General features: G+C 39.1%; 2 protein-coding genes and 1 long non-coding RNA gene across 4 annotated transcripts in view; 1 reads left to right on the forward strand and 2 right to left on the reverse strand.

The window, feature by feature from the left end:
• Positions 1–717: 717 nt before the first annotated feature.
• On the reverse strand, positions 718–3,491 carry LOC125742047 (uncharacterized). The gene is made up of 3 exons (XR_007397989.1): positions 3,360–3,491; positions 1,005–1,285; positions 718–894 (listed from the first exon to the last, which is right to left on the reverse strand). It is a non-coding gene; the product is annotated as an uncharacterized LOC125742047 (long non-coding RNA).
• A 753-nt stretch (positions 3,492–4,244) lies between these two features.
• On the forward strand, positions 4,245–13,893 carry LOC125742052 (sorting nexin-10-like). Of its 2 annotated transcripts, none has more exons than XM_049013654.1 (7): positions 4,245–4,391; positions 5,089–5,144; positions 5,638–5,724; positions 7,538–7,638; positions 8,463–8,561; positions 9,666–9,887; positions 11,254–13,893. In XM_049013654.1, exons 2-7 carry the CDS (start codon positions 5,121–5,123, stop codon positions 11,636–11,638), a joined length of 918 nt encoding a protein of 305 aa, XP_048869611.1. In that variant the 5' UTR covers positions 4,245–4,391; positions 5,089–5,120; the 3' UTR covers positions 11,639–13,893. The 2 variants fall into 2 exon arrangements, with proteins under 2 accessions (XP_048869611.1, XP_048869610.1); XM_049013653.1 differs by having other exon boundaries at positions 4,318–4,431.
• A 354-nt stretch (positions 13,894–14,247) lies between these two features.
• skap1 (src kinase associated phosphoprotein 1) overlaps positions 14,248–15,559 on the reverse strand; it is a 136,399-nt gene continuing 135,087 nt past the window's right edge. The window contains exon 13 of the mRNA XM_049013650.1: positions 14,248–15,044. The gene's annotated coding sequence lies outside the window, so the exon portion shown is untranslated. The remainder of the gene's footprint in view (positions 15,045–15,559) is intronic.

Here is a 15,559-nt window from a genome sequence, read left to right on the forward strand (position 1 = left end):
AGTGGTCTTCCAGTTTTGTATAAATATTTTCATTTAAAATCTAATTTGTTTTTAACAATATATATTTGAAGTCAGTTTAGTACATTCCCTACTAATGAAATGTGGTGTTCACCGTAGACTATTGTGGTACTATCAAATGAATTTCTATGAGAAGTACGGAAGGCATTTCAACAAATTTGACCAGAAAGACATTTCAGAGCGGAGTGAAAAATGATAACCAGACTAAGAACTGTTCTTCATGTGCGATTTATCTGTTCCTCTCCAGCTGAAGAATAATGAATAATCATGCAAGATTTTATGGTGAGAATATTTAGCAATTTATAAATATCTCTTGGACACTGGCCAAAAAGAATAAACATGTCGTCGTCTAAGAGAGCCATAAGAGCAATGGCACTGGTGTAACAAGTGGTTCATTCATCCTAAAATAGACCCTAAAAGGGTAATCAAAAGTTATAGCATTGTGTCTAGTGCCACAGCAATTCATTCAGTTTCAGTGAAAAGTGTTCTCACTTTTCCAATGACGACACTCTTCCTGCACATTTCATTTCCCCCTGTCTCCTGCTGGCAAAGTTAATTTTAGACTGAAGTCCACTTGAAGAGCAAGGAGGTATCTTGTGGTGTGATACTGATTAGGCAAGTAGGAACATGATGCTGAGCAGGACGTAAGGCACAAAGTGTTTGAGTCTCTGAGCAATAAAATTGCATTTCACAACTGAGCACATGGCTGCCGGGCAGTTTATTGTAGTCACTGATGATTCTACCACAGATTCAAAACGTTCCAGCCATTATGTGTGGTTCTTGCAACGTTAAAAACAAATAGAATATCCATCCATCTATTTTATATACCCGCTTGTCCCATTCAGAGTTGCTGGGGTCTGGATCTTCTTCTGGAAGCTATGGGCACAAGGCAGGGACCAACAGCAGAAAATTGAATATAAATATGTAATATAAACATGATGTATTGAGATGCGAGCATAAGAAATAAAAAAAACAATGCAAGATACCTCATTAGCTTTAAAATACATCCTTCCATACTTTACAAACCATTTTTTGTCGCCAGGCAATGCAACAAAAACACTGAATTCCATCTATCATGAACCTAATATATTTCCACTAAACATAAGTATTTTTCTGGTCTGAATATCAGCTCATGCATTCTTTATAATTATCAGTTAATTGGTGTTTCAAAATAACTGTTTAAAAGATCATTCTTGTATTCTTCCGGTTTTTGATCCTCAGGCTCCGGTGAATCATCTTTTCTGTGAAATGGCACTGCAGTCTGGTCCTGAAATATTATAAAATGTCTCCCAGGATTTGCATTAAACTTCAAAATCCTGGCAGTAAGCCACATGCAAAAGGGATAAAAATGCTGATTTCACTATCATCGTGATGTATTTGTTACAGGTTCCTACAAAAATAAACATGAACAACATGAATCTTGTATTCGAGCGACATAACCCGGATGATATACAAGTATGATGGGAAAATGTTGTTTTATTGCTGGCATGTTTGTGTTCATTAATCTCCCAACACTGCACAATATTGCAATACGAGGGTCTTTATTTTTTATTTATCACCTTGAAACTAAGCTAGAGCTAATAATCAGTTCAAAGATTAATTGGTACAAATGTCGTCATGAATCGCACTCTTTGTTTTTCCTTATTTTTGCCTCTTCATCTATAGTACACACCGCCTTAATAAACAATCCACAAGAACGCGCTCGAACAGAGAAGCACTGGTACAGACCAAGATCTGCCATCTAGTCAGGCTTTTGTACAAGTGACCGAGCCCAAACAGCACATGAATAAATCGGTGATACTTTATTTATCCGTTTGAGGAACTTTCCATCTGGCCCTCCATAAGACACACACAGCTGAGAGCGAGCTTGGGGAGTCGCAGTGCAGGATCAGCCAGCATCCAGTGCCCTTTGGAGCTATCGGGATTAAGGTTTCAATCCGCTGACTTTCAGATCACGGGAGCCACATAACACCGAGCCACAAACCGCCCCCAATATCCCACAGCATTCTGTGGTTGGACACTGAGAGCAGTGTTCAGCCTTTGGACTAACATTCTGAGTCTGCCACTCCCATTGCCTGTTGATTGCATCAGGATGGAATTTCCAGTATGGCTTCATGCTATTCTTATCCCCCTCGTGCCCCTACATTAGTAAACATGAGGTTGATTGGGAATCCCTGTTACAAGCGCTCAAAGCTCCACAGCCTCCATTATCAATGTACTCCTTCCTATTCTCTAAAACCCACATCCTTTATAATCTTCAATAGAACATTATCACCATCCAAAATGAGAAACAGGCTCTGCAATGCACAACATATCCTGCTCAGTGTCTCATGAAAATTATTAATAACCACATTCACAACAAAGCTATGCAATACAGGATTGTCAACAACTATCTCTTGATATGAAATGGATTTTCCTCATAATAAAATATGTAATAACATACAGTCAGGCTATGCCTGTATCATCTAAAATCTTCAGAATATCCTTTAGCAAAACATTGCTTTGTAAAAAACAGAGCATCACATTAGCCCTATGAATTTAACGTCACATAATGTAATGGTTCCAAAGTCTATGAAAAAAATTATATGAATTATATCAATACCAACTGCTATCAGAGTATATGTTTCGATTATATGTTTACTTTTAGTTTATAAATGCCTAGTTCTTAAGAAGCTTAATCAAATAGACAGCCTGAGTGATAAGCCCAAAGTCACTGGAAGTCCTCCATTTGCCTTTCTCCGTTCCCAAATGTACATCCTAGACAATAACTCTGATAAATAATCTAAACCAGGGATGAGGCCAGAGCCCACCCCCCTCCCCCCCGCCCTGCCCCAGCCTGGGCCCTCTTATATATGAAATAAAATTTAAGGGGCCGTGCCTATGTCTTAGTCACCTGAATCATTTTGGGTTTCCCCTACAGTTCCAGAACTGCTTTAAAATGCAGGGTAGGATGCTGAACTGTGTAACATACGTCAAAACTATGCAGATGTATTGATGTAACACTCACAAACTCTACCACCATCGGTATCTGTTTCTTGAACTAGGTTGCTATACTGCCTGGGACAAGCTGCTTGGGCTAAAATACTCAGGGCTCAGCTTAAAATACAGCCCCAAGTGATTGGACCTAACGTTGCCCATAGGTCGCATATTGGATATTAAAGACAGGAACTATACAAGAAGTATCAACTGAATGTTTTTATACTGATGCATCTTTGCCATATAGCTGTTAAATTAAAAGCTAAAATGCAATCTAAGTAAATAATTATATTACTGATCCTGAAATTGTAGCATAACAGGATATAAGTGTTACTATATTATTGTAAAAAGAAGGAAATACTTACTTGATATATGCGCTTCAATGATCCCAGGAACATTTTAATATATTGTTTTCTTGCAAGAGATTTAACCAAATTTCATACTGAAGAGTATCATTAGTCTGGGCAGAAGGTGGTGCAATTGCTGTGCAAACAAATCCTGTTTTCTTGGTGGGGGGGGGGGGGGGCTTGTTTCTCATCTTGTGCTGGTCATAAATGTCAGCTGTGTGATTTTGTTTAACTTTAGTAATATGTAGGAAGTGTACAATGTCATTATTATTTTCTGTTGCATTTTAGACGGTTTGAACATTTTTTTTCCTTTAAAGGAGCCCAAAATTGTACCGTCAGGGCACCCCCACAACTGAGAAAATATAATTGGAATGCCCCCCTGTTCCAAGCAAAAAACTACAGAGGGGACCCTAGCAGGTGGCCTAAGGCAGTGATTCCCAACCGGGGGTACGCGTACCCCTAGTGGTACGCGAGCACATTACAGGGGGTACGTGGAAAAAAAAATTATATTTTATTTCCCTGATGATGGGTAAATATTATCAGCCATTCCATTAGCTGTGCCCTGGTATAGAAAGAAAATCTATCTGGGATGTGTTGCTTAATGAATTAAATGTTCAAGTTATGGAGATTTAATAAAATGTTTTAAATTTGATAATCAGTTGTACGTTCTACTTTTATTGAATCATCAACACATTTGACAAAGGGGGTACTTGTGGTATGAGAAAATCTCTCAGGGGGTACACAATTCAAAAAAGGTTGGGAAACACTGGCCTAAGGTGACATCTTGTCAGAGGGGACAAGAATATCTAACCACGCCCCTGTGTACACTAAAGTACCTCTGGTAAACTAAAGCTAAATTCATACTTAAATGTTAGCTCTAGGGTTCTACACTCGGGGAAGTAAACGCATACAGGCTAGTAACGGCACCATAGAGTGCGGAACTTCACGGTCTGGGGGGGGGGGGGGGGACAGACCTGAAGGACCACACGTCCCAGAATGCATTGTTCCGGAAGTCCTCTGTTGTGTTCGCTGTCAACTCAGGAGTTAAAGGTGATAGTGTGTTACATTTGCTACAAACAATCGGTTAAAGGTGGGATACATTCGTATTGTTTTATCTTCTTAGTTCATGCAAACTGAACTGTAGTATTATGTGATACTAATCAATAAAAGGAGAGAACGCCCACAAGTTCTTAGAATGTCGAAGGTGTGAAAGTAACGAGCTATCGCCAAGTATTGGGCACATTATAGGAAGGATTAGCCACAAGCTATTGTTCGGGAGTACGTTAATCCTAGTCATAAGGAATTTGGCATTACTTTCGTTTATTAAATAGATTATTATTGTTATTAGCTACGTATTGGTTATATTTCAGCATATTGGTATCATGGATTAAGACCACTGTTTTAATATAGTTAAGATTGTTAGATACTAAACTAAGTGCTGCTCATATAAAATATGACTGAGGTGTCACTAAGAGCTAATATTAATATCGACATGGTGACACTGCATTTTGGGGTCATTGTCGTTTGTCATTCCCACATGCTGTCACACGGATAGCCATGTGTGTCATAACTCGGTCTGGCGTCACGCCTACACAATAACTGGGGGAGACATGATTTCACATCCACATGTTATGTTACCTACTTTACTCTGTGATATAACTTTCATAAATAACACGATTTTCAAGTCTGGTGCATGAATTGTATGTAAACGTTTTTTATGTATTGGTTTTCATTGGTTTTCCTACAGATGTTACCTGTGCTGTACAACGGCTGGTGAGGATGATCCAAAGTGAGGAGGAAGACGTAAGATGCCCCGTCTTTTTAAAGAATCAAGAACATTTGAGTGGATAGTACCGTTCTCTGTTGCGCTTGAAGTTGATCCAGGGGTGTTTAATACTACGAAAAAAACACTGTTACCGTAGAATAGTCTTGTAATACTTGAAAGTGTCTCTTATCTATGTCTGTTAAATGTTCTGTTACATGGGTATTAGCAACTCTTGGGTGAAAATTCATAACATTATCTTCCAGCTTACTGAATCGTATACCTAATAAGTACAATATAATTTTACAGTAATGTGTACTTTTTAGCAGTTTTATTGCTAAATGCAAAACTGATTAAAAAAATCTGGGTTCTGTTTTTTGCTTGTTTTGTGTTTATTCTATTGACATGGTATTGGGAGGTATGACTGTTCTGAATAAGCAAACTAAAATATGCAAATCTGAAATTCAAAGATTGCTTTACCAGAACTAATTCATAATAGCATATACCCTCTAGCCATTTTGTGTGTCTTTGCAGGAGTTTGTTGCTGTGCGGGTCCAAGACCCAAGAGTACAAAATGAGGGTTCCTGGAACTCCTACGTGGATTTTAAAATATTTCTTCATGTAAGTCTCTTAACGTCGTACTATGCTGTTCATCGTTGGGTCCTTGATCAAGGCCCTTAACCCCAGTTGCTCCAGGGACTGGAATCCATTAAGTCTTTTTGATTCTTAAGCTAGTTTTAGCCATTCAACAATAAATGAAATCGCAAAGGGCTGGTTTAATGTAAAGGCTTTGCAGTATTTAGGCAGTGCCTGTTTTTATTGATCATTTTTATGTTAACTCAGAAACTTGAGCTTCAGTGCACCTTGATCTAAGAATCAGAATTTAAGAATGGGCCTCACTGGCTAAAAAGGTTTTTTGTATATATTCAGATTTTGGCTGGGAGATATATTTTTTTAAAAAGAAGATATTTTAATAATCATAATTAAAAAAACGGGATGCGGTACGAAATGGGGAATTTTATTAGATTTTTTTCAACCTAAAGGCTAATAGGCATGTAGAGAGAACTTTTTTCTTGAGAGAAGGTTCTGGGTCTTCTGTCACACTGGAATGTGCTTATGGGACTGGAAGTGAGCACAGGTGTTCCCTGTTTTTTTTATCTAGACTGTTTCTCTGAGGTCCCTGCTGTGCATTAGGGGAAGTGTGAGTTTGTTTGGGTTTGACCTTGAATTTGCTATAGCTGGGAGTGCTGCTATGCACTTGCCCCAGTTCTGTCAAATTCACACTGTAGGTAGCTGCCTTCAAAGATGCTTGCTGCATGGATTTAGGGGCACACAGTGGGAGAAGCAGTTGTAGTACCAGTAGCAGTCCTGAAACACTGGTCTCTTGTATATTTGTCATAATGCTGACAGTTTACTGCCTCAGCAGGGTATGACGATGTGTAGATCAGTCCTGAGAGGGTTGTTCTCAGTTAAGTTTGGTATTCATTTTTTAAAATTTATTTTACAATTGTTCCTTGCGCCGTTAGTTGAAACCAGGACAATGCCAGCTGTTGGGAGGAGGGGTTCCCAGGTGTGGTACAAATCAGGCCATTTTTTTGGTAGCTAATTCTGATTATTTAGCAATGTAAGTTCCTAATGAGATCTTCTGTATGGATGCGTGCCCAGTGACTTGTACTTAAATCTCCAAATGCCAGGGGACGGTATATCTGAGCAGAGCTCAAGATGCATGACGTGTTCGTAATGCAGTCAGTCCTCTTTCGCAGCCTTCGGCCTCACTCCTGCTTGCTCCTATAAGACAGGAAGACTTTCTCTGCCAGCTTTTTATATTTTGCTGTGAAGGACTGCAGTGTGGGTATACTTCGTGATGCCAGAGAAGGTTTCAGCATCTTAATATGTTACAAAAAAAAAACATCTAAAGTATCACTTAATTTGTGTACACAATATATGTAACACCTACAAAAAATGATATGTGCAGTATTATGGTGCACTACATGGTAATGCATTAGTGCTTGTATTGATTTCTGGGAGATTATTTATTTTATTTTTTTGCTTGCTAGTATGAAAATGGTAGTAGGGTAGGGATCTGTGCCTGTGTCTCTAAGGTCATGAGTTCAAATCCCCTGGCGGGTAGGGCAGTAGCATCACCGTTGGGTCCTTAAACAAGGCGCAAGCTTAACCCCAACTGCCCCAGGAGTGCTGGACGCCGGCGGACCTCATGGAACTGAGATATGTGAAGACTAACCCTAACCCTAACCCTTTCCTCATGGGGATGAATAAAGTTCCACTATTCTCTTTTTTCTAATTCTTAAATGTCATTACTTGGTAGAGATCTTGGTAGAGCTAATACGGCTAATTCAACCCTGTAGAAAATTTGTGACAGTGTCTGAGGTGTTATTTATTCCGGGTACTGTGTTTACTTCTTCCTCTTACTCAGACCAACAGCAAGGCCTTCACAGCAAAGACTTCTTGTGTGCGCCGGCGCTACAGCGAATTTGTCTGGCTGAAGAAGAAACTTCAGAAGAATGTAGGGCTGGTGTAAGTATGCGGCTGGCCTGTGAATGGGAATGTGGTTTTTCCCATAAACAGGAAATGCAGGCCTGCTGTGAGTATGCGGCTGGCCTGTGAATGGGAATGTGGTTATTCCATAAAGAGGAAATGCAGGCCTGCTGTGAGTATGCGGCTAGCCTGTGAATCGGAATGTGATTTTTCCATAAAGAGGAAATGCAGGCCTGCTGTGAGTATGCGGCTAGCCTGTGAATCGAAATGTGATTTTTCCATAAAGAGGAAATGCAGGCCTGCTGTGAGTATGCGGCTGGCCTGTGAATCGGAATGTGATTTTTCCATAAAGAGGAAATGCAGGCCTGCTGTGAGTATGCGGCTGGCCTGTGAATCGGAATGTGATTTTTCCATAAAGAGGAAATGCAGGCCTGCTGTGAGTATGCAGCTGGCCTGTGAATGAGAATGTGGTTATTCCATAAAGAGGAAATGCAGGCCTGCTGTGAGTATGCAGCTGGCCTGTGAATGAGAATGTGGTTATTCCATAAAGAGGAAATGCAGGCCTGCTGTGAGTATGCAGCTGGCCTGTGAATGAGAATGTGGTTATTCCATTAACAGGAATCACGTGTGTACAGTTCTTTTGTAGCTACTAATAGTCTTATTAGTCAGTATTTCTTCAGTTTAATTCATCAGAATATAATTATAAATCAAGATTATTTGTACATGTACAGTTTTTCCTTTCGTTTTTTTAACTTTCATTTTCATTGTCTTCACAATCTGATTTAATTGTTTGAATGTCACTGGACTGTGCCAGCAGTTCTGTGTAAATTAATCCTTCCTGACTCTTTCTCTGTTTGCTGAAGGCCTGTTCCTGAGCTGCCCGGCAAGAATTCCTTCTTTCATTTCAACAATGAGGAGTTCCTAGAAAGGCGCCGGAAGGGCCTTCAACAGTTCTTGGACAAGTTGGTACCTTCTACATTACCAGCCTTAACCCATTCAGACACCATCAGCCACTGACAGTGAACTACCTGGAGAGTGTGATGAAGCCCTGTGTCCACATAAAGATTTTTCAGATCAGTGCTAACAATTTCTGCAAATTAGATTTCACTCGGGATATTAATACAGATGTATAACATGGACAATTGCTTGAAATTGCATTAAACACAGTTCTATATAAAGAATATATATCTTCTCTATGAAGAACTATCTTAGCTGGTTCTATATAACCAGCTAAATCTAAAAATTTTGAGTTTTAGATATATATGTATAGCACATAATTGGAAATATTTTTTTTTTGAGAAATTAGAGAGTATAACAAATTTTCCGTAGGTGTGCCTGTGTGAGTGAATTGTGTGTGAATGTGCCCTGTGGTGCGTCGGTGCCCCATCCTGGGTTATTACCTTGCGCCCGTAACCTCTGGGATTGGCTCCAGACCCCTCGCGACCTTGAACAGGACAAATGGGTACAGAAAATGGATGGATAGATGGAAGCTAAAGAGTAATAATAATTTATTCCCCCTGTGTTATAGCAGCAGACAAAACACTTTTTTAGTGTTTGCTGTATTGATCAGTTATTCTTTCATCGTAAAGGATTTCCTGCTCCTTTACAATGGCAAAGCACAAAATATACAGGATATTAAAATGTTCATCTTTCAGTAAAAGTGCATTTATGCATAATGAGTCAATATTTCTTATACTTGTGTGATGAAATTGTTTTCGCTTACTGTGGCATTCTGTTAGTACTATAAGCTGTGAGGTAATAAGGATCCTCCATGTTTGTTTGCATTTGGGTAGCTGTTTTGAAAACACATTTTAAGAGCAAAGGGGTAATTTTTTTTGTATAAATATCTGAAAGAACCAACATATTAGCATTTTAGCCACTAATCGGAATATACCAGTGTTCTGATTTCAGCAGTTGTGAGTGGTGGATTCATATTGTTACAGCTTTTTATCAAAATATCATGTTTGTTTAAAAAGAGTCTTGAGACCTAATGCTGAGTCACGTAGAAGGAGATAAAATTATTTTTTTTTAACTTTTCCTGTTTTTCTCTTTGTATGCAACTGTAGGGTGTTGAGCATGACAGTGTGCTTGTCGGACAGCCAGTTGCATCTCTTCCTGCAAACACAGCTGCCATTGGGACACATCGAAGACTGCGTGCAGGGACTCACTCCCTATACAGTGACAGAAGCCATTCTGACATACGCCTCCTCCAATCGCGGCTGGGTTCAGGAGGAGGGCGGGGCCTGGCAGGACAGCCTGCTTACAGTTTCTTATGAGTCAGCAGACAGGTATGCTACAGTGGAAGGGTGAAATATCTGGATAAATTTGTACGAGACAGGACAACAAAATCATGCAGCGGATCTGGTTGTTTGGTTCTACTATAAGCCAGGAAGGAGCTTCGTTATGTCTGTGTCTGGTTTGGACGCCTCTGGGCAAATTCCCTTGGCCGCTGCTGTAATGATGCAACCGTTTACTCCACTTTCTGACTCCAGGCTTCCTGAACTTGTATGTTACATTAGACAGAACAGGCCACATGGCTGCCAGGAGTCTGTGTTTTTAACCTAGGAGAGCAGCGTACAGATAAGGAAGAGTAGAGTGACTGAATGTCGGTTTTAATAGTGTCTGGTCGATCTGCTAAACTTACTATGATATTTAGCACCTTGGTGAAAATTTCCGTATTATTTAATGTCACTTTAGATGCTTTGTTTTTATTCCATTTTTTAAAAAAATTTAGAGCAAAGTTAGTTCCATTCAGTTTTGTTTTTAGCACATATTGCTTCGACAAAAAAGGATAAGCAAATATTAGTATAATGATGTTATGCTAATATAGTATAATGGTATAATAATTAGTACATAATTAGTATAATAATACATTTCAGAAAATAGGTTTTGTGGCAGTAATTTAGGACCTGTGTCAGAAGAGTGCACATAGCCGTTCAAGCAGAAAATGGCCCATAATAATACATATTTGTTTTACCATTCCTAACTGCATGTGTTCATGATGAACTAAAAATTAGTCATTTTGCCTTCGGCGGAGGACCTCATTATAAAGAGGATAAATATTTGCCATTTGAAATCATTTATTTCTTTTTAGTAAGTCTAAGGACTAAAAGGGTGAGGTGTTTGTCCAGGAATAGCCGGACTACAGCTAGGGAAAGGTCAAAAGTGGACTGGTACTAAACTGGCACTGCGGTGTCACCAACATGCCAGTCAGCTCACAGACTCTGAGGGCCAGAACAGTGGTGAACAGCTACTGTTGTATTTTAAAGGGACATGGGGTAGACTCTAGGCTGGAGTGCAGGCATAGGTACTGCAAAAGGGACTTCCCTGTCTAGGGTATTCAGGGACAAGGCAGGGACAGGAATAGTGCAGCCTTGCACAGCACAGGGAGAAGGTGGCTGGGTACTAGAGTCAGATCAAGAGGCCCTCCTCCTTACTCTGGGACATAAACAAAGAGCAGCCAAGATGAATTATCACGACTTGACTTGGTCCTTCTTGGTCGGTTGATAGCTATGGAATGGTTGGATTCTTTCTCAGTATACCTCTGGTATTAAAATGTTTCCTTAAGTCATTTTTATTTAGTACATCTTCCATTAAGTGGTAATAAATTGTTCATTTTTGGTCATTTGAACATTCTTTTCCGTTTATTTACAGCCCCATTCCTCATGTGTCTTTGCTACGAGGATGTTGTAAGGCTGAGGTCCACATAAACACAACCGGTGAAGTTGACAGCTGTGAGGAAGATGCTTATATGTCGGACCCCCCCAAGATGAACAGACATAAAGCCGTTTGCAGCAGTACCAATGCCGTTGGGTTTCTGGCCTCTGACGCTGCCCCAGTGACCAAAATAAGCAATTGCAACAATGTGAATAGGGCTTGTGAAACTGAGCACACAATGGAACCCTGCGGTCAAGAGAATGATGTCCATCACACCAGTGATAAATACGACGTGGACGATATCTTGGAGCCCAATGGCCGAGAGGAGACCAACACAACTGATACCCATAGCGAGACCGACAGCCAGTCAGAGAGCACTTAATGGAGAGCTTACGTATGTCATGTTTACCAGATTGAGTAGAAGGTCAGGTAAAATGTGCAGTCATGGATGGTGAAGTTTATCTGCTCTGAATATTGTACTGTGATGTTCATCCTGCTACAGATTCTTGCTGCTTCTTGTTCCGGCTCAGTTTCTCTGGTAGCATTGCACACTGCTGTTGTAATCAGGCCATCTTGATTATGCTCGATTAAGTATCACCTCTGCAGAGTTAGCCTCCTTGTGTGCGGATGGTGTGTATTTCCTTAGGTTCTTTTCATTGCACTAATTTCTTCATTCACGCTGTCCATATATTGTCAAGTGGTGGCAAAGTAGACTAGTTCTTTAAACTCGACACACGTGATTAGAATTGCCGTTGGCAGGAGCAGAAAAACAGCTCTATTATGGTGATTGACAGTTGAGTTGATATAAGGATGATGACTTGATAGGCATCCAGTGTCGTGAATGAGTTTTCATTCTTGAGGAAATGTGTTATACTATTCTAGGCTTTTTAGTTTGCTCTACTGTGACTTAGCACGCATACTGCTGGCGAAGGGTCCTGAATATGGTATGCTTAATCCTTAATATGGTGTTTTCTGTACCAGTGTAAAAGTATTTGTCATAGGCTGTCTTAAGGAAAGCAGCTCATACCCATTACGTCTGGGTACTTTAAACAAAAAGCTATAATGTCTTTAATTTGAAGCAATTTCCAGGACCATCTTGCTTTCTGCCTGTTGGCTTCAGAAAGTGATCACACTGGATAATTTTTCTTGATCAGTTGGACATATATTTACCTTGCCCATACAGAGAACTCTACAGTTTCTTTGCATTTTAACACCATAACTTTGAAAATGTGAATTATTTTTTTCTTTCCCGAAGTTGTCCATGGACTGCTGGTCAGAAATGGCTTTAACTGCTATCCAAAGTGAGTCCAGGTTTCCCTTCAGAGTTGACAGCAACAGAATATGAAAAGGGTGAAATTTGCTTCTTGTTTTTTTAGGACACTACACTCATCAGTTGAAGGGGTTGGACTTCAGGTTGAGCTTATGCTTAAAAACATACTGTAATTTTGGGTATTTGCGATGCATGAACAGTAGGGTGCGCGTCAGTCTTAAGGTTCCCTTCCCCGCATTTGTACTGAAATGCCTTTCACCAGACCTGTTGCTGACTCTTGCGCTAGCTGGCTTCGGAATCAGTTTACTGGAATGGTTTGGGCATGCTTGGTACAGACATCTGTACTCAGTATCTGGATTGTAATGTGTATCTAGTGGTAAAACACTTGTATGTTGGCTAAAAGTGCTAACCCAGTTCACTGCTGTTCATTTTAAAAGGGACTGTGTCAATTTTCTCCTTCACTGACATGTCTGTTTCACTATTTTGACTTTGCTTGCAAAAGGGAAATGTCCATATGTGCCACTGTAGTCTTAGTATTTGTACAAAATTTCTGAACTGAAGAGACAGGATTTTTTGTTTTGTCTGAACCCTTTTATTGTGCATTTTTATCATATAGAGAGGTAGTCAAATATGTCTGGCCACACCCATTTTCACAAGATGAATTATTGTGTGTTTTATGTAGAATTACGATTTGGTTGTGGAATTGATTTTAAAGGGCTGTTTGAATTTATATTTATATTTTGTTAGCCAAAATAATTGCATAACAGCTTATTTTATTAAATTGGCCTAAATTCTGAGTCAATGACTTGATGCCACAATGTTGTGATTTACTTTTAAAAAATTTTATCTTCATGTTCCCTTAAGGGCTTGCTAACTGCTCAGCATTTGTCAGTTGTAATGAAAGCGGACTCACACTTTGCCATGGCGTGTAAAATGTATTTCAGCATTCGATACTGTATGTCACATACCTGCATTAGAGTTCTTTGGAACTACAGACTTCTGTGAATTGCGATGTACTACTTTGTGTGTCACCTGCTGGTGGATAATACATGCTTTGCACACATGGTTGCCAGGGTGTGTTGCTGCATTGGGAAAAGCTTACAGCCGGGTATTATATGAATATATTGTAACCTGGAAACTGGACTTATTTCCTGTTCCCAGATCAGGAAGGAGGAAGACGGGGAAAAACACACCAGCCACGTTTAGCTATTTGCTGTTTTTGTGTCCTTTGTTTTCCCCTCCCGACTGTGCTGCCTTAACATGCTTTTATAAGTGCAGAGGACTTAACAAATGCAAACTCCTGCTGTAACGTTTCGTGTCCAAGTCGGAAAGAAAATAAAGCTCAGGTAAAGCCTTATAAATATGAACCGTCTGCTGGCCACTGTGTTCAGATTATGACGTATGGACTCGTGGGGCTACGCTTTAACAGAATCCGACCATTTCAAGCTAAATTTGCATTTAGGATAAGTTGATCATTACTCATGCCCCTAGCAGTTTTGTGACTTTTCATGGTTTCTAAATCATGCTTTGATGCTGATAGTTTTAAGCTATTTAATGGTGTGTCTCGTAGATTTGTGCATGATTCTCAAACTAGTAGGATCTGTTGTCCCTTGTAAGAGTCAGTGCAGAGTCATTGCCCACAGTAATAATACTCGGTTAGGCCCACTTTATTTTTGTATAAAATAATAATTTAAAAAACATTTGAAAGGAATGTTAAGAAATCATATTTGATGCACAAGTTTTATTTGCACACGTGGCACAGGGGAGCTATTGAAATGTTAAGAAAGGGTGACAGGACTTGCGCTTCACATCTTACAAAGGTGCCAGTTCTACTTCACAGACCACTGCTGACACCTAGTGGCCTTTATGAAACACAGTTGCATAGTATTGTAAAACGCTCCTTTTACAGCAGAACAAGTTTAGCAAAAAACTTAACTAGTCTGCAATATTTGAATCTGCAAATCTACCACCGTTGTCTGATGTGCTACGTACCTTCACGGCAGCCCTCTTGTATTTACAGATTCGTTTGTTCGTAAATTTTTAAACATGATTCACTGCAGAACATGAAAATTTAATTTTACAAAGCACAGTTGCTTTAAATTACTTTCATTGGTTTAAATTGCTTTGTGAAGTACATCCCAGTTTATGATTTCACTGTTTTTATCCCTAACAATAATATGGTAATTCTTTAAAAAGGCACTATGACTTTTATTTTTCCTTTTTAAGTAACTTTCCTTTATGCTCCTTGAAAATACAGTATGTTTTCTGTGCTAAAACGGTCATATTTTCTGTATCTTAACAATCAACTGAATTATCAATAGAGCTGAATTTTCATTTTAATTGTAAATTGTATGCACAATGAAAACTAAGCATTACTATATAAAGAACAATAATTTACACAAAATTTCCATTAAATAATCAGCATGTCACATACAATAAATTCTCAGTTTGTCATACAGTATTAATTCTCTGGGTATAGTGGAATCTTCATAAAAATATTCATTATCAACCTTCGTGCCTGAAATAGAAAAAAAGTATATTAATTTGAACATTCAGTATAATAAAAGTCTATAGCATATGTTGTAAATGTTGTCCTCAAATACTGAAAATGCAACAATGATAAAATGTGATTCAACAGCGTTTCAGCTCGGTTTGAAAAAACGTTATAGTCTATATTAGTGATTGTATACATCTACGGAATATATTTGTGCCTGTAGAGTAACTCGGTGTCAAAGTAGTTTAAGCATTGATGCATTGTTTATGCATTGTAGAGCTTTAACCACTGTTAAACATAATCTGCGTTCCTAAACCTACCCTTCCTGTAGCGTAAAGCAAGTTATTCGCGATGTATAGATGCAGTTTTACTTTTAGCCACCAGATGGAGTATGTAACAGTACATTTCTTTGACGTACTGCTCAGAATTTAAAATTAATTCACAGATTGAAAATTAAGACAGTATGCAGGCAATTATTTAGCGATAATGTCATTAGGATTATTAAAATAAGGTTATAATATTAATTCTAATCTTGTGAG

This window comes from Brienomyrus brachyistius, chromosome 5 (assembly GCF_023856365.1).
Source record: "Brienomyrus brachyistius isolate T26 chromosome 5, BBRACH_0.4, whole genome shotgun sequence".
Classification (NCBI taxonomy): domain Eukaryota; kingdom Metazoa; phylum Chordata; class Actinopteri; order Osteoglossiformes; family Mormyridae; genus Brienomyrus; species Brienomyrus brachyistius.

Coding starts and splice junctions, on each gene's coding strand:
- LOC125742052 (XM_049013653.1), top strand. CDS start 4,338: ATGCATTGTTCCGGAAGTCCTCTGTTGTGTTCGCTGTCAACTCAGGAG. Junction 4,432..5,088: donor CTACAAACAATCGGTTAAAG/GTGGGATACATT, acceptor GTTTTCCTACAG/ATGTTACCTGTGCTGTACAA. Junction 5,145..5,637: donor TCCAAAGTGAGGAGGAAGAC/GTAAGATGCCCC, acceptor GTGTCTTTGCAG/GAGTTTGTTGCTGTGCGGGT.